At 45.1% G+C, this 24,563-nt stretch overlaps 1 protein-coding gene and 1 pseudogene across 1 annotated transcript; both read left to right on the top strand.

Annotated features, from left to right (window-relative positions):
• The first annotated feature begins 10,969 nt into the window (after positions 1 to 10,969).
• LOC123107584 (NEP1-interacting protein 2-like) lies at positions 10,970 to 12,735 on the top strand. The gene is made up of 4 exons (XM_044529556.1): positions 10,970 to 11,141; positions 11,243 to 11,424; positions 11,507 to 11,758; positions 11,854 to 12,735. Exons 1-4 carry the CDS (start codon positions 11,072 to 11,074, stop codon positions 11,977 to 11,979), a joined length of 630 nt encoding a protein of 209 aa, XP_044385491.1. The 5' UTR covers positions 10,970 to 11,071; the 3' UTR covers positions 11,980 to 12,735.
• Positions 12,736 to 15,298: 2,563 nt separating this feature from the next.
• On the top strand, positions 15,299 to 16,462 carry LOC123107582 (uncharacterized; annotated as a pseudogene).
• The last annotated feature ends 8,101 nt before the right edge of the window (positions 16,463 to 24,563 follow it).

Below are 24,563 nucleotides of genomic sequence, written 5' to 3'. Positions count from 1 at the left end.
GAGTGCCCATACCCGTATGATTATGTCTCCTTTGTTGGTGAAGAAGATGGTGGTGATGATGAAGTAAGCTTCTCGTCCATCTTCCAAGGCATAGGCTCACCATCATAGAAGGATGAACGAGTCTCCGGGATCCTCAAATCTGCAGCCAAACTCATCCTCTTGAATCTATATTCATACTCACAGTTTTGGTTTTGCAGGTCATAGATTTGGGCTTGGAGGTGCTCGATCTTCTCGTGAAGCTTGAAGATGGTCTCCCCAATGTTCTTGGCATCCAGCTTGTGGTTGTTAGTGAACTCCACGATCATCATATGGTTGGTGTCAAGTCTGTGTTCCACCATCTCCTTGCACTGAAAACTTGTTGCTACATTGCCTCGAGCCTTGTCTCCACGCTTCTGGTCCTCCTTGGTCCCTCAACATCGCGGATGTGCAGCACCCCCTCATGCATCTCAATGGTTTGAGGTGTTGCAGCACTTCCGCGAGGTAGGGGTTGATGACCTTCTCGAAAAACTTGTCCTTGGGGGCACTTGGTGATGTCATGATGATCTAGATCTGTCAGAAAAACAGCTCGAAACAAGAACAAAGGACAATTGCGTGATACATGAGTCAAAACCGTCGGGAGATTATATAATGAATTTTTACCAACCAAAATACGCAACATGCAAGAAAACGGAGTCCAGAGAGTGCACGAGGTGCCAACGAGGTAGGGGGGCGCCCCCACCCTCGTGGAGCCCTCGTGTCCTTCCCGGACTGCTTCTTATCTAAATATTCCAAAACGGAGAAAAATTGCCATTATAACAGTTTTGGAGTCGGTTTACTTACCGTACCACATACCTATTCCTTTTCGGAGTCTGAAACATTCCAGAAAGTGTCCCTTATGTATTCCTCCGGGGTTACGGTTTCAATAACATTGGTTTCAACATTTATAGGATTACCTGAGATAGTGTTTGATTCTTTGACTGTTCACCACCTTCGTATTTGTGCCTTCGAAGTTGTTGATTTTTATGGCACCGGAATGATAGACCTCCTTGATAACGTAAGGACCTTCCCATTTAGAGAGAAGTTTTCCTGCAAAAAATCTTAAACGAGAGTTTTATAGCAATACATAATCACCTACATTAAACTCGCGCTTTTGTATCCTTTTGTCATGCCATCTTTTAACTTTTTCTTTAAACAATTTGGCATTCTCATAGGCTTGGGTTCTCCATTCATCAAGTGAGCTAATGTCAAATAACCTTTTCTCACCGACAAGTTTGAAATCATAATTGAGCTCTTTAATAGCCCAATAAGCCTTATGTTCTAGTTTGAGAGGTAAGTGACATGCTTTTCCATAAACCATTTTATACGGAGACATACCCATAGGATTTTTATATGTAGTTATATAGGTCCATAATGCATCATCTAGTTTCTTGGACCAATTCTTTCTAGATCTATTAGCAGTCTTTTGCAAAATTAATTTGAGTTCTCTATTACTCAATTCTACTTGACCACTAGACTGTGGGTGATAAGGCGACGCAATTCTATGATTAACATCATACTTGGCAAGCATTTTACGGAAAGCACCATGAATAAAATGTGAACCACCATCAGTCATTAAATATCTAGGGACCCCAAACCTTGGGAAAATAACCTCTTTAAGCATCTTAATCGAGGTTTTATGATCAACACTACTAGTTGGAATAGCTTCCATACCCACTTAGTAATGTAATCAACAACAACTAAAATATGTGTATATCCATTAGAGGCAGGAAAAGGTCCCATATAATCAAAGTCCCAAACATCAAATGGTTCAATAACAATTGAATAATTTATAAGCATTTCTTAACGTCTACTAATATTACCAATTCTTTGACATTCATCACAAGATAAGACAAACTTACGGACATCCTTGAAGAGGGTAGGCCAATAAAAACCGGATTGCAATACCTTATGTGCAGTTCTATCTCCAGCGTGGTGTCCTCCATAAGCTTCGGAGTAACACTTGCATAGGATCTGTTCCTGTTCATGCTCAGGTACACAACGTCTAATAAAACCATCTACTTCTTCTTTATAGTGATGTGAGTCATCCCAAAAGTAATGTCTTAAATCATAGAAAAACCTTTTCTTTTGCTGGTATGTGAAACTAGGTGGTATAAATTTAGCAACAATGTAATTAGCATAATCAGCATACCTTGGAGCAGTATGAGAAACATTTATGACATTTAATTGTTCATCAGGAAAGCTATCATCAATAGGTAGTGGGTCATCAAGAACATTTTCTAACCTAGACAAGTTATCTGCAACGGGGTTCTCAGCTCCCTTTCTATCAATAATATGCAAATCAAATTCTTGTAGCAAGAGAACCCATCTAATAAGTCTAGGTTTAGCATCTTTATTTTCCATAAGATATTTAATAGCAGCATGATCCATGTGAATAGTTTCTTTAGAATCAACAATATAAGGTCTGAACTTATCACAAGCAAATACAACTGCTAAAAATTCATGAAAACCTCACAAATCTTTTCACAAAAGTAAGAGAATATAGCCATCATGCATCTTTGAAAGGTAGCAGGTGCATTACATAAACCAAAAGGCATACGTCTATAAGCAAAAGTACCGAAAGGGCAAGTAAAAGTGGTCTTTGATTGATCATCAGCTGACACAGGTATTTGAGAGAAACCAGAATAACCATCTATAAAGCAAAAATGTGTATGTTTGGATAATCTTTCTAGCATTTGATCAATGAATGGTAAGGGGTAATGATCCTTTTTAGTAGCCTTATTTAATTTGCGGAAATCAATTACCATCCTATAACCTATAATAATTCTTTGCAGAATTAATTCATCTTTATTATTAGGAACGACAGTAATACCTCCCTTCTTAGGAACACAATGGACAGGACTTACCCACTGACTATCAACAATGAGATAAATTATACCCGCCTCAAGGAGCTTTAGTATTTCTCTTCTTACCACTTCTTTCATCTTAGGATTCAGCTCTCATTGGTGATCAATAACTGGTTTGGCATCTTTCTCCAAATTTATTTTGTGTTGACATAGAGTGGGACTAATGCCCTTAAGATCATCAAGAGTATATCCAATAGCAGCACGGTGCTTCTTCAGAGTTTTCAATAATTTTTCTTCCTCCTTATCTAAAAGGTTAGCACTAATAATAATAGGATATATCTTCTTCTCATCAAGATAAGCATATTTAAGAGTATGAGGCAATGGTTTAAGCTCAAACACGAGATCGCCCTTGGGTGGAGGAGGATCCCCTAAGATTTCAACAGGCAAGTTGTGTTTCAGAATAGGTCCCTGTTTAAAGAACACTTCATCTATTTCCCTTCTTTCATTCATAAACATATCATTTTCATGGTCTAGCAAATATTGTTCTAAAGGATCACTAGGAGGCACGACAATACAAGCAAGACCAATAATTTCATCTTTACTAGGAAATTCCTCTTCATGGTGTTGTCTACGAAATTTAGAAAAGTTGAACTCATGAGACATATCACCTAAACCAATAGTAACAACATCCTTTTCGCAGTATATCCTAGCATTAACAGTGTTTAAGGAGGGTCTACCAAATATAATGGGACAAAAGCTATCTTGTGGGGAACCAAGAACAAGAAAATCAGCAGAATATTTATTTTTCCCACACAAGACTTCAACATCTCTAACAATCCCAATTGGTGAAATATTATCTTTATTGGCAAGTTTAATTGTGATATCAATATCTTCTAACTCAGCAGGTGCAATATCATGCATAATTTCTTTGTATAAGTCAATAGGTATTGCACTAGCACTAGCACCCATATCACACAAGCCATGATAACAATGATCTCCTATTTTAACAAAAATAACAGGCATGCCTACCACAGGTCTATGTTTATCTTTAGCACAAGGTTTAGCAATTCTACCAGTTTCATCACAGAAATAAATAACATGCCCATCAATATTATCAGCCAAGAGATCCTTAACAATAGCAATATTAGGTTCAACTTTAACTTGCTCAGGAGGTGTATAGGTTCTAATATTGCTTTTACGAACCACAGTTGAAGCTTTAGCATGATCTTTTATCCTAACAGGAAAAGGTGGTTTCTCAACATAAGCAGTAGGAATAATAGGATCATTATAAGTGATAGTCTTTTCTTCAACTTTAATAGGTGCAACTACTTTTACTTCTATGGGAGGATGATATTTAAACCACTTCTCCTTAGGGAGATCAACATGAGTAGCAAAAGATTCACAGAAAGAAGCTACTATCTCAGAGTCAAGTCCATATTTAGTGCTAAATTTACGGAAAACATCGGTATCCATAAAAGATTTAACACAATCAAACTTAGGTGTCATACCTGACTCCTTACCTTCGTCGAGATCCCAATCTTCAGAGTTGCGTTTAATTCTTTCCAATAAATCCCATTTGAATTCAATAGTCTTCATCATAAAACAGCCAGCACAAGAAGTATCGAGCATGGTGCGATTGTTATCAGAAAGCGGAGCATAATTTTTTTGGATAATCATTTCTCTGAGCTCATGATTGGGGCATGAATATAACATTGATTTAAGCCTCCCCAAGCTTGAGCGATGCTTTCTCCTTCACAAGGCCAAAAATTATATATATATAATTACGATCACGATGAACAAGATGCATAGGATAAAACTTCTGATGAAATTCCAATTTCAATCGTTTGTAGTTCCATGATCCCATATCATCATATAGCCTATACCATGTCAATGCATCTCCCTTCAAAGATAAAGGGAAGACCTTCTTCTTGATAACATCATCGGGCATACCTGCAAGCTTAAATAATCCACAAACTTCATCCACATATATTAGGTGGTCATCAGGATGTAATGTTCCATCTCCTGCAAAAGGATTAGCTAGCAGTTTTTCTATCATACCCGAAGGAATTTCAAAGTAGACATTTTCATTTCAGTAGGTTCAGTAGGTTGAGGAGCAACTCTTTGCTCTACTGGTCGAGGTGAAGATACCCCGAACAAGCCCCTCAAAGGATTACTTTCTATAGTAACAAGTGACAGTAAATTTCAACACACTATATAAATTTTTCCTTACCAAATTCCACCTACCAAAGGCGCTTCACTCCCCGACAACGGCGCCAGAAAAGAGTCTTGATGACCCACAAGTATAGGGGATCTATCATAGTCCTTTCGACAAGTAAGATGTCGAACCCAACGAGGAGCAGAAGGAAATGATAAGTGGTTTTCAGCAAGGTATTCTCTGCAAGCACTGAAATTATAGGTAATAGATAGTTTTGTGATAAGATAATTTGTAACGAGCAACAAGTGACAAAAGTAAATAAAGTGCAGCAAGGTGGCCCAATCCTTTTTGTAGCAAAGGACAAGCCTAGACAAACTCTTATATGAAGGAAAGCGCTCCCGAGGACACATGGGAATTATCGTCAAGCTAGTTTTCATCATGTTCATATGATTCGCGTTCGGTACTTTGATAATTTGATATGTGGGTGGACCGGTGCTTGGGTGCTGTCCTTACTTGGACAAGCATCCCACTTATGATTAACCCCCATTGCAAGCATCCACAACTACAACATAAGTATTAAGGTAAACCTAACCATAGCATGAAACATATGGATCGAAATCAGCCCCTTACGAAGCAACGCATAAACTAGGGTTTAAGCTTCTGTCACTCTAGCAACCCATCATCTACTTATTACTTCCCAATGCCTTCCTCTAGTCCCAAATAATGGTGAAGTGTCATGTAGTCGACGTTCACATAACACCACTAGAGGAGAGACAACATACATCTCATCAAAATATCAAACGAATACCAAATTCACATGACTACTAATAGCAAGACTTCTCCCATGTCCTTAGGAACTAACATAACTACTCACAAAGCATATTCATGTTCATAATCAGAGGGGTATTAATATGCATATAGGATCTGAACATATGATCTTCCAGCAAATAAACCAACTAGCATCAACTAAAAGGAGTAATCAACACTACTAGCAACCCACAGGTACCTATCTGAGGTTTGGATACAAAGATTGTATACAAGAGATGAACTAGGGTTTGAGAGGAGATGGTGCTGGTGAATATGTTGATGGAGATTGACCCCCTCCTGATGAGAGGATCCTTGGTGATGACGATGGCGATGATTTCCCCCTCCCAGAGGGAAGTGTCCCCGGCAGAACAGCTCCGCCAGAGCCCTAGATTGGTTCCGCCTCGTGGCGGCGGAGTCTCGTCCTGAAAGCTTGCTTATGATTTTTTCCTCAATGAAAGACTCCATATAGCAGAAGATAGGCATCGGAGGGCCACCAGGGGGCCCATGAGGCAGGGGGCGCACCCGGGGGGTAGGGCGCGCCCCCACCCTCGTGGCCAGGGTGTGGGCCCCCTCTGGAACTTCTTGCGCTCAATATTTTTTATATATTCTGAAAATAGCTTCCTGAAGTTTCAGGACTTTTGGAGTTGTGCAGAATAGGTCTCTAATATTTGCTCCTTTTCCAGCCCAGAGTCCCAGCTGCCGACATTCTCCCTCTTTATGTAAACCTTGTAAAATAAGAGAGAATAGGCATAAGTATTGTGACATAATCTGTAATAACAACTCATAATGCAATAAATATCGATATAAAAGCATGATGCAAAATGGACGTATCACGCCCCTCCCCTAGGGAACCCTAGGGCGCCTCCTCCACCCCCGCCCCCTATATATAGTGAGGGAGAGAGAGGGCAGCCGCACCCTTCCCCTGGCGCAGCCCCTCCCCCTCTCCTACGCCTCCTCCTCCTCCGTAGCGCTTGGCGAAGCCGTGCCGGAGAACCACGAGCTCCATCACCACCACACCGTCGTGCTGTCGGAGTTCTCCCTCAACTTCTCCTCTCCCCTTGCTGGATCAAGAAGGAGGAGACGTTCCCGGGATGTACATGTGTTGAACACGGAGGCGCCGTTGTTCGGCGCTTAGATCGGAATCGACCGCGATCTGAATCACTGCATGTGCAACTCCACCAACCGCGTTCTTATAACGCTTCCGCTTAGCGATCTTCAATGGTATTAAGATGCACTCCCTATCTCTCGTTGCTAGTATCTCCTAGATTGATCTTGGTGACACGTAGGAAATTTTTTGAATTATTGCTACGTTCCCCAACAAGTACCGCCCAGAGCCACAGGCGGCAGTACCGCTGTTCATCAGCGATAGTACCGCCAGGGGCTCTTGGCAGTAGTACCGCTTCGGTGCCGTGCTATCACCGCCTCGATTTGAGAGCATCACTTCTCGTGTTGGGTTGTGCAGCAGTAGGAGCGGCAGTAGTACCGCTCTCGAGCGGTAGTACCACCCCTACCACCGCTGCTATGTGCCGCCTGGGCTCTCGCTCTCGTGCCCCTTCCCCCTCCAAAGCCCCTGCTCATAGTCTTCACGGTAGTACCGCTGCCCCCAGCGGTAGTACCACTCTGTGCGGGTTGAGGAGGGGATAACGGTTGGATTGGTTCCCCCACTATAAAAGGAGGTCTTCTTCCCCAAGAAGACCCACATCTTTTCCCCCAAGCTCCATTGTTGCTCCAAAGCTCATTTTTGTCCGATCTCTCTCCCTAGTCAATCAAACTTGTTGATTTTCTAGGGATTGGTTGGGAAGGCCCGGATCTACACTTCCACCAAGAGAAAATTGATTCCCCCCATTAATCCCTTGCGGATCTTATTACTCTTGGGTGTTTGAGCACCCTAGATGGTTGAGGTCACCTCGGAGGCACATTCCATTGTGGTGAAGCTCCGTGGTATCGTTGGGAGCCTCCAATAAAGTTGTGGATATTGCCCCAACCTTGTTTGTAAAGGTTCGGTCACCACCTTCAAGGGCACCACTAGTGGAATCACGGCATCTCGCATTGTGTGAGGGCGTGAGGAGAATACGGTAGCCCTAGTGGCTTCTTGGGGAGCATTTTGCCTCCACACCGCTCCAACGGAGACGTGCTTCCCCCAAAGGGAAGGAACTTCGGTAACACATCCTCGTCTCCACCGGCTCCACTTGTGGTTATCTCTTCCCTTGACTTTGTGCAAGCTATTATTGTGTTGTATCATTTGCTTGCACTTGTTGTTGTTGTTGTTGTTTGCATCATATAGGTTGTTCACCTAGTTGCACATCTAGATAACCTATTTGTTGCTAAACCTAATTGGTTAAGAAAAGCTAAAAATTGGTAGTTGCCTATTCACCCCCTTCTAGTCAACCATATCGATCCTTTCATCTGTCTTCATATATGAGACAACTGAGTTGGTCACCTCAACTCTCCTCTCCTCTGCACTCTGCATCTTAGACTGCAAATATCTGAAATCCAACACCCTATCCTCTTGGGCATTGAACAGTTGATGAACATCTTCAACTAATTTGTCATAGTTGGCCTCCCGTTTATTTTTTTCTTCTGACAAATGGTGAATAGTGAGTGAACTCTCTAGGTTATCCTTGCTCCTATCACTCCTGCTGTGTTGATACATTTCCCATTGCTTCAACAATGCATTCTGCATTGTAGGATGCCACTCTGGGTCAACCCATTGAACAATACCATAGTTCTGACCTTCTTGCAATATATTCAACACTTATATTGTTAAAGAATATGATTGTAAAGAACATCACAACAGAACACTAAATATTACAATTAAAGAAAATAATTTTACGTAAAGAACTAAAGAACAACAAAACTATCTAACTAAATTTCAATCAAATACTACAATTAAGAATGACCTAAAGAACAACACAACATGTGCACTGCAACACTGCAACCCAATCTCATAGGCAATTTATTAATCCTTACAAAAAGTACAACAGCTATAAATCACTAAATAGAGACTCCACTAAACAATCACATAGTTGTCCTATTAAACAATGATGTGCACTGCAAACTAAGCTCCTGGCCACATATAAAATTAACAACTATTGTCCAAACTAAATATACAAGGTGTGCATGAGCAGATGCCTATTTCCAATGATCAGCATCAGTACTACTAATTGGCTGAAGAATGACAATCACAAGAACGAAATCTTACTTTGACCAAACTACTACCATTTTTAATACTATGAGGTTACTAATTGCACAATCTTACTTTCAGAGCATAGACTAAGGCCCCGTTCGGATCTCCGCTGGCTTCCCGAAATAGCTGGCTTCCCAACTTCTCGCTAGCCTCCAGCTTCTCAGTGGAGCAGCGATTCGTTCGGTTGAACATCCTTCGCTCCTCACGTACGCATGGACTGGTAGCCCAGGAAATCAGGCTAAGGCCTGTTTGGCCAGGGTTTGGGCCAGGTCATGTTGGCCCAGTTCGGTTGGGGAAGCAGGTTTGAGCGATTGAAACGGTACGTGAGATTCACTTCGGAAGGGCAGTGGCATGTAATTTCGACCAACTCCTTGCTTCGATGGGCCGGTTGTAGCGATCGAAATGGTACGCGAGCCTCACTTCGGAAGGGCATTCCCATGTAAATTTGATCAACTCCTACTTCTCTGTTTCACGAAGCTCGGCTGGCGCTGCTCCTCGAATCCGAAAAAATTGCACTGCGTATTCCTCGTCTCCGCGAAGCCTGCTTCTCGGAGCAGATCCGTTCGGCTGGCTTCTCGGAGCGATTTTAGGAAGCTGGCCTATGGAAGACTTCTGAACGGGGCCTAAGAACCTCCTCCTCGTCTCGAATCCCTCAAAGGCTACACGCCTCTCATATGGCAACCCATGGTGCTTGCAGGGAACAATGGTTCCAGTCTCAATGCCCATGTAGTCTTAGTCTTCAATGCTCGCAGGGATCTACAGGAGCAAAATGATCCAAAACCCCCCAAATCAAAGATCAAATCTCCAAAGCAGAAACCCTAACACTAACCCTCGCTCCACCACTCACCCGGTACTGCATGTCGTCGTTGTCGGAGGAGTTCATGTACTGCAGGCTGGAGTAGTCGTCGCTGCTCTCATCCTCGTGCACCATGGCGCGGTGGCGGCGGGGGATTGCGTGGTGGTCGACGGCGAATCGGAGGGCGAGAAGCTCGAGCGGGGCGGGGACTAGGGTTCGAGGGGAGTGAGTTGGGTCCGACGACCCAGGCGTATAGATCGACCGAGCCGGGCTAGTCCTAGTCACCCGAGCGGCAACACCGGTTCGCCGGCTTGTCACCTGACAGGTGGGGCCGGGAGGTCAGATACAACGTCAATACAACGTTATACGGTTCTTAAACCGTTTTGCAACAATTAGCCTCAGACGTGATACTGACTTGCAAAAAAATGAAATAGTGGTATTCATTGGTTACAACTGCTCAAAGTGTGGTACTTGTAATTAACTCAGCTATCGTCTTGCTTAAAGCCAGACTCAAAAAAAAAAAAAAGGATCGCAGCAGGCGATACATATCACTATATCAGTAGGGCAGATAAGAGGTCCCTTGTCCCGGTGCCCGCTCATTAATGAGCACCGGCCTGCCTTGGCTGATCATGCCTGCCTCCTCCAAGCTCTATCCGTACATAGCAGAGACTCGCCTCGCCAGTCCCCGACGTAGACGCGGAGCGGCCAGGGCGGCGACAAGTTGCTGTCGTCTGGCCGGCGATCGCTCAAACTCAAACTTGGACGTACGTAGTTGGGTGCAAGGTAGTACTACATGAGAGCATAGGTCTCGCGCATCCACTGCTTCTTCGATACTCTCTGCATCGTCCCTCTAAAATCGGCAAAGCGAATCCCATTCCCATCCGTGCACGCGCATGCATGCGGCGCGGTCCCGTTCCCGGCCGGGCGGGGCAAAGCGCAACCAACGCCCCCAACCCCCAGCGACGGGGAAAGGTCCCGACGTCCTGTACTCCTCGTCCGCCCGCTTGCTTCAGTACCCTCAGATCAGATGCCCTCTTTAACTCCATCCGTGCTTGCTTGGGGCCGCCTCGCCCGCCCTCGACGTCGACGGGGAGCGCCCGGGGCAACGACATTCCGCTGCCGCGTGTTACTGCACACCGCAGGCCCTCCGGATATATAGGTGCACGCGTCCGCTGGCTGCTCCTCCATTCCGCCTCCGTGTCGATAGCTACACGTGCGTGCTCGATCTCCATCGACGACCATCGCAATACGTCCGTCACAAACTCCTTAGACTCTGGTCCTTCGTACGAGAACGTAGCGGCAACATGCTCGACGTGGCCACAAGAGCAGCCGGCGGGCTGGCGCGCTCGCTGGTCGTCGCCGCCTTCGGCGCAGGTACGTACGCGCGGCCGCACATGCATGTTATGCATTCTTTTTTTCCCGCCATAATTAAACGATCTTATGCCGATTGATTAACCGAGGTGCACTGTGTGCAGCCGGTACGGTGATCGGCGGCATGCTCGGCCTCCTGTGGGCCTTCGTCAACGAGGACGCCCTGCTGCAGGGCGCGGTCGTCGGGGCGGTCACCGGCGCCCTCGTCTCCGTGGAGCTCGCCGACTCCCTCCTCAGGATATGGACCTGCGGCGACTGCTCCATGGACGAGCGCATCAAACGCACGGTACGCTTCGCAGGTCGCCATGTTGGAGATTGGATCGCCATTGACCAAGATCAACAATTAATTTATGGAGTTCATTTTGCAGAGGCTGGTGCTCAGGAGCGTGGCGGCCGGCCGCCTTCTGCGCGGCTCGGTATTCCCGACCATCAGCGGTGCGCTGGACAGCCAGATCGAGGCGCTGCAGCAGCACCACTCCTCCCGAGGCGGCCTGTTCGAGCCGAGCTCTGGTCCGGTGACGGCCGCGCGGAGGGCCGCCGTCGAGAGCCTCCCGGCAACGGTGCTCACCAAGGAGACCGCGGGCGCAGGCCACCACACCACCTGCCCCATCTGCCTCCATGTCAGTGCTATAGCTAGCTTCTCGTCCGAGCTAGTGATGTATAGCGCCAATGTGCCATTGATTAGCTGACGAGCTGATGTTCTTGTCCTGCTCAGGAGTTCCAGCCCGGCGAGAGCGCAAGGAGGCTGCCGGCGTGCGGCCACGTGTTCCACCTGGCGTGCATCGACAGCTGGCTGCTGTGGAAGCCCCACTGCCCCATGTGCCGGCACGCCGTCTACTAGCCTATCCCCCGCCGCCGCCGGGGAACAAACAAACGGAGGAACGACGTACGGTCGCGTTGCTGCAGATGAAGTGTAGTAGTAGTACATGGGTCTCACGAAGCAGAGGACTGTGGAGTCCTCTCTCGTGACGAAAGATAAATTTTCCCACGAGAAATGTGTTTTTTTGTGTGTCGTTGTACAGAGCAAGATGCAGATGCTGAGTTGAGCTATACGTACCGCTCAATTTGTGGTGATGTCTCACTCCTGGAACAGGCAGGGCCGCAGCATTCCTGGAACCAACTGTCTGTATGTCGCTGAGACGGCGAGAGGCGAACGAGATCACATTGATTCAGAACCTACCTAATTAGCCGGGTTACATCACATGATTACATTGCGACCAGGGCGCGCGAAAATGACCACTCCAACAGCTACAGACTCACGAAACAAACCGTGGTTGGATGGTTAGCAGGAGATGGTATCCCGGTTCATCAAAGTTTAAGTCCTAGATTTTGGTGCTCACAATTTTCTGTAATTATTTTAGGCCTTCTTCGATGTGTGTTCAGTGGAAGAAGAGGTTTTTATCGACTATGAAGGTGTATGTGACGAGTTCGTTAATCTTAAGATGATGTGCCAGCTCAGTCTCTCAAAAGTGCTCATAGAGGTAGGGTGTGCATGTGTGTGTTTATAGGGATGAGTATATGAGTGTCTGCGTCCGTACTATGTTAAAAAAGAAAAAGAAAAATATGGACTCCTTTGATTCAAACGAGGTTCATAGGATTTTTGGAGAACGAGAGTGCTTAAGATTTTTTTTCTATGTTGATTATTTGATTCATAGAATTAAATCCTATAGGAATTTGAAGGATTTCTTTGTACTGTTTCTGGTAGGATTTCTAGCATTCTACCTCCAGCCCACTTGAAAAAACAACACAAAAAAAGCCACACTCTCTAGTGCAGACTAATGCATAGGCCCAGACATACAAACAAAAACAAGTAGGCTGAGGAAAAACAGCCCACAAGCAACGCACAATCAGCGCGGGCGATCAAACAGTTTGCACAAATGTTTCAGGGTCTTGATCGTGTAGTAAACTACTTAGATGTGACATACTTATTTTCTCATCTAGATGAGAACAAATCCATATTCCAAATACATATAAGCTACATTTTCAGTCAGCTGACCTTTTTAGTTTTGGGTCAGTTAATTTTGAGTGAAGGAAGGAGAAGGAATGGCCTTGTTGGAGAGAAGGAAGGAGCTCGCCGTCATCACCCCATTATCTATCGTAGGGTTCAGGGTGAGGACGGTGGTGGACGGCGGTGGATGGTGCGGAGGTGTGGCTTCACCAGAGAAGAAAACTAGATGGGGGCAGGGCTAGAGGGATGGCCGGGGGGCGGCAAGCCTGGCAGTGGGAGGAGATCAAGGGGAGGGCGGGGCGGCAGAGGCTGGCGGTTCGGCCTAGGCCGGAGGGCGGCCAGAGGAAAAAGATAAACAGTGTGCATCGGGTTTGAGGTGAAAGATGACTGCAGATCTGTTGGATCAAGATCCAACTGTTCAGATAGAATTTACTGGTCACGAAAACGATTCAGTCGACTGACACATAGTCATTCCCTTCCAAATGCGTGATTTTGTTTCCCTAAAAAAAGGTGATTTTGTTGGGATTTATGAACGCGAGGCGATCAAAGCGTGCCGCTGACGTCGCCGTGGATCCTGGGACGTGGCGCGCATCACATGGGCCCACGGCTATAAATCAGAATGAGGTAATATCACTGCCAGTCACAGAACTTGCGTTGGATGTACAGTTTGGTACTAACATTTTAAAAATACGGTTTTCTAGTGAGCTAACTTGTGTTTAGATGCAAATACGGTCACTCCGGATGTTTGCGCGCTAGGGTCGCATGCCACACAGGCATGGGCCCCTGCCAGTGACAGATATCTCTTCGGGGTGTCGCACACGCATTTTTTATTTTGCTCAATAGCCCTTAAGATTATTTAATTACGAACAATGGACCTCAAATAAAATAAAAAAGGCTGCAGCCGATGGGTTCGAACCCATGACCACCTAAAGCTGGTCATAGTGGGCAGTAACTTAGACTAGTGTCATGCATATGACACTACCCTAAGTTACTGTTTTCATAATGCAAAGTAACATAATAGTAGTATCTTAGATGACTTCATTTATTAGCTTGTAGCACCTCTCATTAATTACTTGTCACATAAGCAAATTTTTTTTTAGAGTAACTTAGCCAATAACACACCACCAAGTACCTTTTTGTGGTCAAAAAGAGAAATGCTGAATTTTATGTTTTTGCAATGACGACTTACTCGTATCCAAATAATTTTTCTCTAACCAAATTTCCATTAAGAGAAAAAATTGAGCGCCTGAAAATTTTGAATTTAAACTAGAGAAACTAGTCTAACAATACATGAACGTAACTTAAATCCTCATAAGGGCATACAATATCAGACCGTCTTTTGGGAAATATTATTTTGTGTTATCCACTCTCATTTTAAATAAAAAATGTTATTTAAAATATTGCTCTCGGTGCCGCAACAATGAATTCGACTCGCGACTTTTCTATAGGGAAGGAGTCGGGCTGACCACTGTATAGGAAGCACTAATTTAAAGTAATGTGTTAAGATAAATATATTTAGACATTAAAATTTTAATTCAACATTTCGGGCGAAAAAACCCAGAATTGTCTGAGATATTTCAAAAACCGGATTTTGCAGCTCCTTCCAAAACAACCGGAATAAAAAAAATCTTGCTCGTGAACAAGTTTGTGTACGTTTTGGGTTAAACATTATACATTTTGACGCGTGTTTTAAAATCGAATTTCATTTAAAAAATTCTGGCGAAAAATGCTTTTTCGGGAACCTGTTTTTCTGGCCAAACCTGGGAAACCAGAATTGAGAAGAAAAAATGTGTTCAATGTAAAAGAAATGTATCTCCACGTATGCATGAAACTGTGTTCGGTTGAGTGGTTCGCTAGTGCGTTCACGTAAATGAAGTCGTTGTCTCAAAAAAAAAAGTAAATAAAGTCGTAAGTTCGAACCTACCACACCCTTTTTTATCTCATTTGTTGCGCCAATTTGTTTCTGTCACTGCCCCACAGGCATGGCACCTAAGCACGGGATATAGACGAAATCACCGTATTTGCACGAGATGACAAGTTATGTGATCACAATTCCGTATTTTACAAGTTTTGTAAGCAAATTAAACATAGCGCAAGTTGTAACCAAACGGCAGAATTGACAAGTCTGAGAAGAGGTGATGCATGCATGCATGATTAGTTGGATTTGACCGATTCTCTTGGACCTCAACCCAAACCCAAAGTTACGCACAGATCTTTCGCCGTGTCGCCATGGGGGGCGGCCGGCGCAAGAATTCCCGGAGGAAAGCGGCGTGGCCGACCGAGATTGACGCCATCCACGACGATCTTGTCGAGCGGGTGTTCCTGCGCCTCCACTCGCATCTCCACCTCGTCCGCGCCGCGTGCGCCTGCAGGCGCTGGCGCCGCATAATCGCGGGCGACGACGGCCGCGTCCTCCGCAGGTTCGGCTCTCTTCACGGCGCGTCGTCCGCCTGCGTTGCCAGCCACTACCGCGTCGATGGGCGCTACCAGCACCCGCGTCCGCCTGGCTGTAACCCTGTCTTCGTCCCCTCCTCCTCGCCGTGGGCGCGCCCCGTCGCCGCTCGGAAGCTCGCGCTCGACTTCCTCCCACGGGGGGAATATGGCGATTGTTGCTGGGAGCTCGTCGACAGCCGGAGCGGCTTCCTCCTCCTCTCCTCGACGCAGCGTGGCAACGCCTCGTCATATGCGATCCCCTGACGCGGCGCTACAGGGTGCTCCCTGACTCAGCATGGTTCCATGGTGGGGACTTCCTGGGTGCCTTCCTCCTCGACGGCGACGACGACGACGACGAGGCCGCGGGCACGCGCTTCAGCATGTCAAAATTCAGGGTGACGTGCGCGCTCTATCGCCGTGGGCATCGTATCGTCAGGGACTCAGGGCCTGCGCCTTCTCGTCCGCTCGCGGGGACCGCTGGACCTCCGGCGCCGGACGCGGCAGCACTACAGACTGCGGATTGGGTACCGTCTACTTCGCAGGGAGCGACGACGGGTTCGCCTACTGGACGGCCGGATACAACATTGTTCTTACTCTGGACAAGGACGCCGCCGAGTTCACCTCTTCCGTCTTGCACGACGACGGGGAGTACGCCGCGCTCCAGAACAAGCACCACGTCACGGAGTACGCCTACCATCAGCCGTGGCCACCTACGATCGAAGCTTGTTTATCCTAGCTGCCGTGGCTTGGAGATATCCATGGCGGCGTCCCAGGTTCTCAATTCTGCCGTTTATTGTGATGTTCCTTGAGCATGGAGTACCAGGGTCCGTTATTGCTGTAGGCATAAAGTGGTAACCAACTTGTCAATTTCAGATCTTTAATTGTGTTTGTTCGTAATCGTTTACTGCTCAGCTCATTGGATTGTATCAGTGCTGTTTTGAACATTTTCCGGCTCTGACGATTCCTTTCGTAAAAGTGAAATTGTTTCTTTTGGATTGGACAAGTTTGGGCTGGTTAGAAAACAAGTTGGGTATTTGGCCTGCAGGTTGTAAATTAGTTTTATAGAGTCTGGCTTAAGTAACATCGCATAATATATGATGACTTTCTTTGAGATTTCTAAAGAACCTTTTAATAAAATAGATTGAACAAGGCTATAACTCATAGATATCATCCTGTTAATTGGCTGCCAACCCATATGCCATGGTGGGAGTGAATTGTAGAAAACCACCATATTGAAGCGTCGTGTTGCAGAAAAGACTCTTTTACGAATTTGTGCCAGAAAGCACTGATTTTTGTCCTAATCATCTGTAGAAACCACTTTAACCTCTATTATGACATGTGGGTCCCGCATTTGATGACATGGCACAACTTTCGTGGTAGACGACGTTAGATGAGGGATTTTTTGGATTTACAAATCAGTCCCTTTAGTTTTACAAGGACACCCTTCAATCAAAAAACAAAAGGCAATCAACTCCCACCATGGATTTTCTCTCTTTCTTCTCTCCATCTCCTTCCCTGAACTCTCTCTCTCCCGAGCCACCACGGCCATGCCACTCTCACCAGCGTCGCCGCCGCCAAGCCTCCATCGAACCACCACGGCCATGCCCGTCACAACTCAGTCGCCCCCTTCCCCCACCCCTGCGCTCGCCCAGGTCAGCTCCGATGCCGGCGAGAATTTCGTGCTGCTGCTGCCTGGACCTTGGTACCGTGGCTGCCGGAGCAGAGCATCAACTGCAAGGAGTAGCATTAAGTAGCAATGGCAAGGAGCAGCAGCCCCGGCAAGGAGCAGCAGCATCGGGAAAGGAGCTGCGGTGGCGACGGCAAGCAACGGGAAGGAGCAGCAGCGGCAACCAGCAGCAGTGGGAAGGAGCAGCAGCAACGACCACCAGCGGGAAGGCGCGGCAGTGGCAAGCAGTAGCGGGAAGGAGCTGGACGGTCATGGTGTCGCCCGCCGTGGCTGCGGCGACATTCGAGCTCCACCGCGCCGTGTGCGGCACCTCCAGAACAGGGCTATGCGGCACTTGGAGCTCGGCCACTCTGCACGCAGGAGCTGGGACGCCCTCGAGCTCGCCAGACCAATGTCGGTCGGCTCCGGCAACGAGCTCGTCGGCAGGGAGAGCGTCCTACAGCTCCGGCACGGCGAGGAGGGCGCATGCGTCCTGCAGCTCTGGCAGGTCGCCACACCAGGCAGTTGCGTAAACGAGCCCTGACGCTGCTCCCGGATGACCTGCTCACGGCGGAGTAGCGCGAGGTCCGGTGGCCCAGCCGGAGCAGCTGCTCCACGTCCCCGGCATCCCTCCCAGGCGCACTTTGCCATGTCCCTGCACGCACGCCGCCGGCGACGACATCAGCTGGGGCGAGAAGGGAAGCCTGGTGGCGATCTGGATCAAGCAGGGGAGGGATTGGGAGGAAGGTTCTTTTTGGAAAAATACCAGTCTAACGGTGTCTATCATGAAACGGTATGCCACGTCATCAAATGTGGGACCCACGTGTCATAATAGAGGTTAAAATGCCCGAACAGAATGTTAGGTGGTTTCTGCAAATGATTAGGACAAAAATCAGTGTTTTCTAGCACAATTTCGTAGAAGAGTCTTTTCTGCAACACGACGCTTCAATGTGGTGGTTTTCTACAATTCACTCGCCATGGTGGCCTAGGGTCTATAGATTTGGAGGTCACTTGCTTGCTCAGTACCCGGTGGATGGGTATGCAAAATTAAAAATTAAGATGGTTTGTGCAAAGAATGAAACCAGGCTTTTGGTCCTCTGTTGTTTCATCTGATTTCAACAATGAAACTAAGGGGTGGGGGCGACCTCTTAATTTGAAAAATAGAATAATATCAGATAGATATTGTAAGAGATCTAATCAATCACACTGAAGAGATCATCCCTTGTTTCAACTGTATCATTAGAGCAAAGGACATATCAATGGTTATTTATAGCTAGAATGTTTTCCTTAAGAGGCATGTCTCTAGTGTTGAGCCTATCCTTTGATACATTTGGAAGGCTAGAGCTAGGTAGTCGAGCAAAGACTGCACATTTATATTCTGAGTTGAGAAAAATAGAGACAATATGAATGGGGAGGTTTACTATTCCAAATCCACCTTTATCCTTTGGCAAACTAAATCCTAAACTGCCAATGGTTTAGGATTACCAGAGGTATCCTTTTCCCCCTTAAATGGTGCATCTGAATTTATCAATGGGGTCAATGACATCTTGAGGGTGTTGAGGAAGAAGGTTGGTAGACCTAAGAATATATTTAGTACTCCCTCCGTAATAAGAGTGTTTAGATCACTAAAGTAGAGATCTAAACTCTCTTATATTTCTTTACGGCCGAAGTAATTAAGATTATGCAGCCAAGGAGGAGGAAAGATTAGCAGGAGCTGACACTCTCAACAAGAGGCGTAGTTCCTGGTTCTTGGCTTATTCAGACCAAGAGGGGGGCAAGGTATGTGAAGGGGAAACTACCCACCGCCAACCAAAAAGATTAGTAAGATTAAGCGTTTTTCCATAAGAGACGTTGCTAGGAAGGAGGCATGCCTTTTGAAAGTTGACTGATAACAGTGGTTGACCATAATAAGATTATGAAATGCCTTTGAGGCAACATAATTGCCAGTGGGATTAATAGCAGAGTGTCACCAATGTACTAGATTATGGGCAATTCTATGTTTGGGATTGTGAGGGGAGCTTGAGCAAGTTCGATTGATAGGCTTTATTAGCGACACATGGGAGGAGGTAGGCAGTGACAAAGAGGAGATGTGAGATTGTTACCTCGTTGTATGATCCCACAACGATAATGAATTTCTTTCTAGGGACATCATTAAGAAGTATAGTAAACATGTACTGGTGGAAAGGATGGAGTTATGCCCATCAAAGCCCAGATGCTCCAAAACCCCTGTGGTAGGGTTGTGATCAATGTGTATGAGGCCTTTCCAGAATCAAATGTAAGCACAAAAGTTTCCTGGGTTTTTTTTGCTGAATACAAACGAGGCAATCTTGGATGGTTGATGACCCACAAGTATAGGGGATCTGTCGTAGTCCTTTCGATAAGTAAGAGTATCGAACCCAATGAGGAGCAGAAGGAAATGATAAGCGGTTTTCAGCAAGGTATTCTCTGCAAGCACTGAAATTATAGGTAACAAATAGTTTTGTGATAAGATAATTGGTAACGAGCAACAAGTAACAAAAGTAAATAAAGTGTAGCAAGGTGGCCCAATCCCTTTTGTAGCAAAGGACAAGCCTGGACAAATTCTTATTTAGAGAAAAGTGCTCCTGAGGACACATGGGAATTATCGTCAAGCTAGTTTTCATCACGTTCATATGATTCGCGTTCGGTACTTTGATATTCTGGTATGTGGGTGGACCGGTGCTTGGGTGCTGCCCTTACTTGGACAAGCATCCCACTTATGATTAACCTCTATTGTAGGCATACACAACTACAACAAAAGTATTAAGGTAAACCTAACCATAGCATGATACATATGGATCCAAATCAGCCCCTTACGAAGCAACGCATAAACTAGTGTTTAAACTTCTGTCACTCTAGCAACCCATCATCTACTTATTACTTCCCAATGCCTTCCTCTAGGCCCAAATAATGGTGAAGTGTCATGTAGTCGACGTTCACATAACACCACTAGAGGAGAGACAACATACATCTCATCAAAATATCAAACGAATACCAAATTCACATGACTACTAATACCAAGACTTCTCCCATGTCCTCAGGAACAAACGTAACTACTCACAAAGCATATTCATGTTCATAATCAGAGGGGTATTAATATGCATATAGGATCTGAACATATGATCTTCCACCAAATAAACCAACTAGCATCAACTACAAGGAGTAATTAACACTACTAGCAACCCACATGTACCAATCCCAGACTTAGAGACAAGAACTGGATACAAGAGATGAACTAGGGTTTGAGAGGAGATGATGCTGGTGAAGATGTTGATGGAGATTGACTCCCTCCCGATGAGAGGATCGTTGGTGATGACGATGGCGATGATTTCCCCCTCTCGGAGGGAAGTTTCCCCGGCAGAACAGCTCCGCCGGAGCCCTAGATTCCTTCCACCAAGGTTCCGCCTCGTGGCGGTGGAGTTTCGTCTTGAAAGCTGGCTTATGATTTTTTCCTCATCGAATGACTCCATATAGCATAAGATGGGCATCGAAGGGCCACCAGGGGGCCCACGAGGTAGGGGGCACGCCCCCACCCTTGTGGGCAGGGTGTGGCCCCCCTCCGGAACTTCTTGCGCTCAGTATTTTTTATATATTCCAAAAATGACTTCCGTGAAGTTTCAGGACTTTTGGAGCTGTGCAGAATAGGTCTCTAATATTTTCTCCTTTTCCAGCTCAGAATACCAGCTGCCGGCTGCTACCTCTTGAGCACTGCGTTGGATTTCCCCGAAGAGGAGAGGATGATGCAGCAAAGTAGCGTAAGTATTTCCCTCAGTTTTTGAGAACCAAGGTATCAATCCAGTAGGAGGCTACGCGTAAGTCCCTCGCACCTACACAAAAACAATAGCTCAACGCAACCAACGCGCTTAGGGGTTGTCAATCCCTTCACGGTCACTTACGAAAGTGAGATATGATAGAGATGATAAATAATATTTTTGGTATTTTTGGTATAGAGATGCAAAGTAAAAAGTAAAAGCAAAGTAAAAGCAAAGCAATAATAAAGTGATGGAGATTGATATGATGAGAAAGAGACCCGGGGGCCATAGGTTTCACTAGTGGCTTCTCTCAAGAGCATAAGTATTCTACGGTGGGTGAACAAATTACTGTTGAGCAATTGACAGAATTGAGCATAGTTATGAGAATATCTAGGTATGATCATGTATATAGGCATCACGTCCGAGACAAGTAGACCGACTCCTGCCTGCATCTACTACTATTACTCCACTCATCGACCGCTATCCAGCATGCATCTAGAGTATTAAGTTAAAAACAGAGTAACGCCTTAAGCAAGATGACATGATGTAGAGGGATAGTTTCCTGTAATATGATAAAAACCCCATCTTGTTATCCTCGATGGCAACGATACAATACGTGCCTTGCTGCCCCTTCTGTCATTGGGAAAGGACACCGCAAGATCGAACCCAAAGCTAAGCACTTCTCCCATGGCAAGAACAACCAATCTAGTAGGCCAAACCAAACTGATAATTCGAAGAGACTTGCAAAGATAACCAATCATACATAAAAGAATTCATAGAAGATTCAAATATTATTCATAGATAGACTTGATCATAAACCCACAATTCATCGGTCTTAACAAACACACCGCAAAAAGAAGATTACATCGAATAGATCTCCACGAGAGAGGGGGAGAACATTGTATTGAGATCCAAAAAGAGAGAAGAAGCCATCTAGCTACTAACTATGGACCCGTAGGTCTGAAGTAAACTACTCACACTTCATCGGAGGGGCTTGGATGATGATGTAGAAGCCCTCTGTGATCGATGCCCCCTCTGGCGGAGCTTCGGAACAGGCCCCAAGATGGGATCTCTTGGATACAGAAAGTTGTGGCGGTGGAATTATGTTTTTGGCTCCGTCCCTGATCGTTTGGGGGTACGTGGATATATATAGGAGGAAGAAGTACGCCGGTGGAGCTTCGAGGGGCCCACGAGGCAAGGGACACACCCTAGGGGGGCGCCCTCCACCCTCGTGACCGCCTCGTGGATTTCTTGACGGAGGGTCCAAGTCTCCTGGATCTTATGTGATGAGAAAATCACGTTTCCGAAGGTTTCATTCCGTTTGGACTCCGTTTGATATTCTGTTTCTCCAAAACACTGAAATAGGCAAAAAAACAGCAATTCTGGGCTAGGCCTCCGGTTAATAGGTTAGTCCCAAAAATAATATAAAAGTGGATAATAAAGCCCAATGATGTCCAAAACAGTAGATAATATAGCATGGAGCAATCAAAAATTATAGATACGTTGGAGACGTATCACCGGCATTCTCCCTCTTTATGTAAACCTTGTAAAATAAGAGAGAATAGGCATAAGTATTGTGACATAATGTGTAATAACAACCCATAATGCAATAAATATCAATATAAAAGCATGATGCAAAATGGACATATCAACTCCCCCAAGCTTAGATCTCGCTTGTCCTTAAACGAAAGCCGAAATCGAAAAATATGTCCACATGTTTAGAGATAGAGGTGTCGATAAAAATAAAATACGGACATGAGGGCATCATGATCATTCTTAGAACATCAACTTATATAATTCTTGTCATATGATATCTTATGCTAGAGTAACAATTAAATCACAATTTCAAGTATGAATCATAAACTTCTTTGAAAACTAACAAACTATAATCTCAGTCATTGAAGCAATTGCAATTTATCATAACATAGGAAAGAGTCAATATAAGAGCTTTTCAGCAAGTCCACATACTCAACTATCATATAGTCTTTCATAATTGCTGACACTCACGCAATACTTATGGGTATGGAGTTTTAATCGGACACAGAGAAAGATAGGGGCTTATAGTTTTGCCTCCCAACGTTTTACCTCAAGGGTAATGTCAACAATAATAGTTCATGAACACTCACATCCAATTAGCCATATATACCAGGATCTTTCCAATATATTGTGCTTGCCATAGGATAAAATGTAAAAAGGAAAGGTGAGGATCACCATGACTCTTATGTAAGATAGGAGATAAAAGTAAAAGATAGGCCCTTCGCAGAGGGAAGCAGAGGTTGTCATGCGCTTTTATGGTTGGATGCACAAAATCTTAATGCAAAAGAACATCACTTTATATTGCCACTTGTGATATGGACCTTTATTATGCCGTCTATCGCTTTTATTTCTTCCATATCACATGATCGTATAAAGCTTATTTCTCCCACACTAATAAGTCATACATATTTAGAGAGCAATTTTTATTGCTTGCACCGATGACAACTTACTTGGAGGATCTTACTCAATCCATAGGTAGGTATGGTGGACTCTCATGGCAAAACTGGTTTAAGGGTGTTTGAAAGCACAAGTAGTATCTCTACTTGGTGCAAAGAATTTGGCTAGCATGAGGGGGAAAGGTAAGCTCAATCATGTTGGATGATCCATGACAATATAATTTATCTCAAATGTAAGCAAACATAACCCATTACGTTGTCTTCCTTGTCCAACATCAACTCTTTAGCATGTCATATTTTAATGAGTGCTCACAATCATAAAAGTGTCCAAGATAGTATATTTATATGTGAAGACCTCTCTTTCTTTATTACTTCCTATTAATTGCAACGATGACCAAAACTATGTTTGTCAACTCTCAACAACTTTTAATCATCATACTCTTTATATGTGAGCTCATTACTCTCCATAAGATCCATATGATCTCTTTTATTTCTTTTTATTCTTTCTCTTTTATTTTATTCACTCAAGATCATGGCAAAACAAGCCCTTGACTCAACACTAATCTTTATTATATATAGCTCACAGACTCGATTACATAGAAGGATCATAAAGCAAAACTCACAACTAGATCATACTAAGAACTTTTATTCTACTAGATCAAAATATTATCAAAAGGATCGAACTTAGAAAAGCGGTAAAGATAAAAGTGATGGTGATACGATACTGGGGCACTCCCCCAAGTTTGGCAGTTGCCAAGGGGAGTGCCCATACCAGATACTCAGTTCTTCTTTGTTGGTGAAGAAGGTGGAGTTGTTGATGATGGATAGTCGCACATCGAGCGTAGGAGGTCTTGTAACTTGTGGATAATGCCTTTGAGTGCGATGATATGCTCCTTCAACAAAATATTTTCACGTGTGAGATACTTATTTTGTATACGAGCTAACTCAATCATCTTGAAAGCTTCGATCTTAGTTGCGGTAAGAAGATTGTGATCAAGTTGAAGGATGTCTTCTGTTGCCGGAACTTGGTTCTCCGTGGCCTTCTTGATCCCTTCATCCTTGTTGATCTCCATGGGTTCTTCTCTCTTCAGATCTATCTTCATTAGCCAAGCATCGTTGCCCTCATGGTTGGAGGAGGAGGGAGACGACATAATGCCTGGCCTTGACAACCCTGAC

The sequence above is a fragment of the Triticum aestivum genome, chromosome 5A, assembly GCF_018294505.1.
Source record: "Triticum aestivum cultivar Chinese Spring chromosome 5A, IWGSC CS RefSeq v2.1, whole genome shotgun sequence".
Taxonomy (NCBI): Eukaryota; Viridiplantae; Streptophyta; class Magnoliopsida; order Poales; family Poaceae; genus Triticum; species Triticum aestivum.
The sequence above is the reverse complement of the archived record's forward strand: the minus strand, read 5'-3'. Positions and strand labels throughout refer to the sequence as shown.

Excerpts from the sequence above, each read along its gene's own strand:
- LOC123107584 (XM_044529556.1), top strand. The coding sequence starts at position 11,072 with ATGCTCGACGTGGCCACAAGAGCAGCCGGCGGGCTGGCGCGCTCGCTG. Across the intron at positions 11,425-11,506 it reads ACGAGCGCATCAAACGCACG|AGGCTGGTGCTCAGGAGCGT; the intron begins GTACGCTTCGCA and ends TTCATTTTGCAG. Across the intron at positions 11,759-11,853 it reads CCTGCCCCATCTGCCTCCAT|GAGTTCCAGCCCGGCGAGAG; the intron begins GTCAGTGCTATA and ends TGTCCTGCTCAG.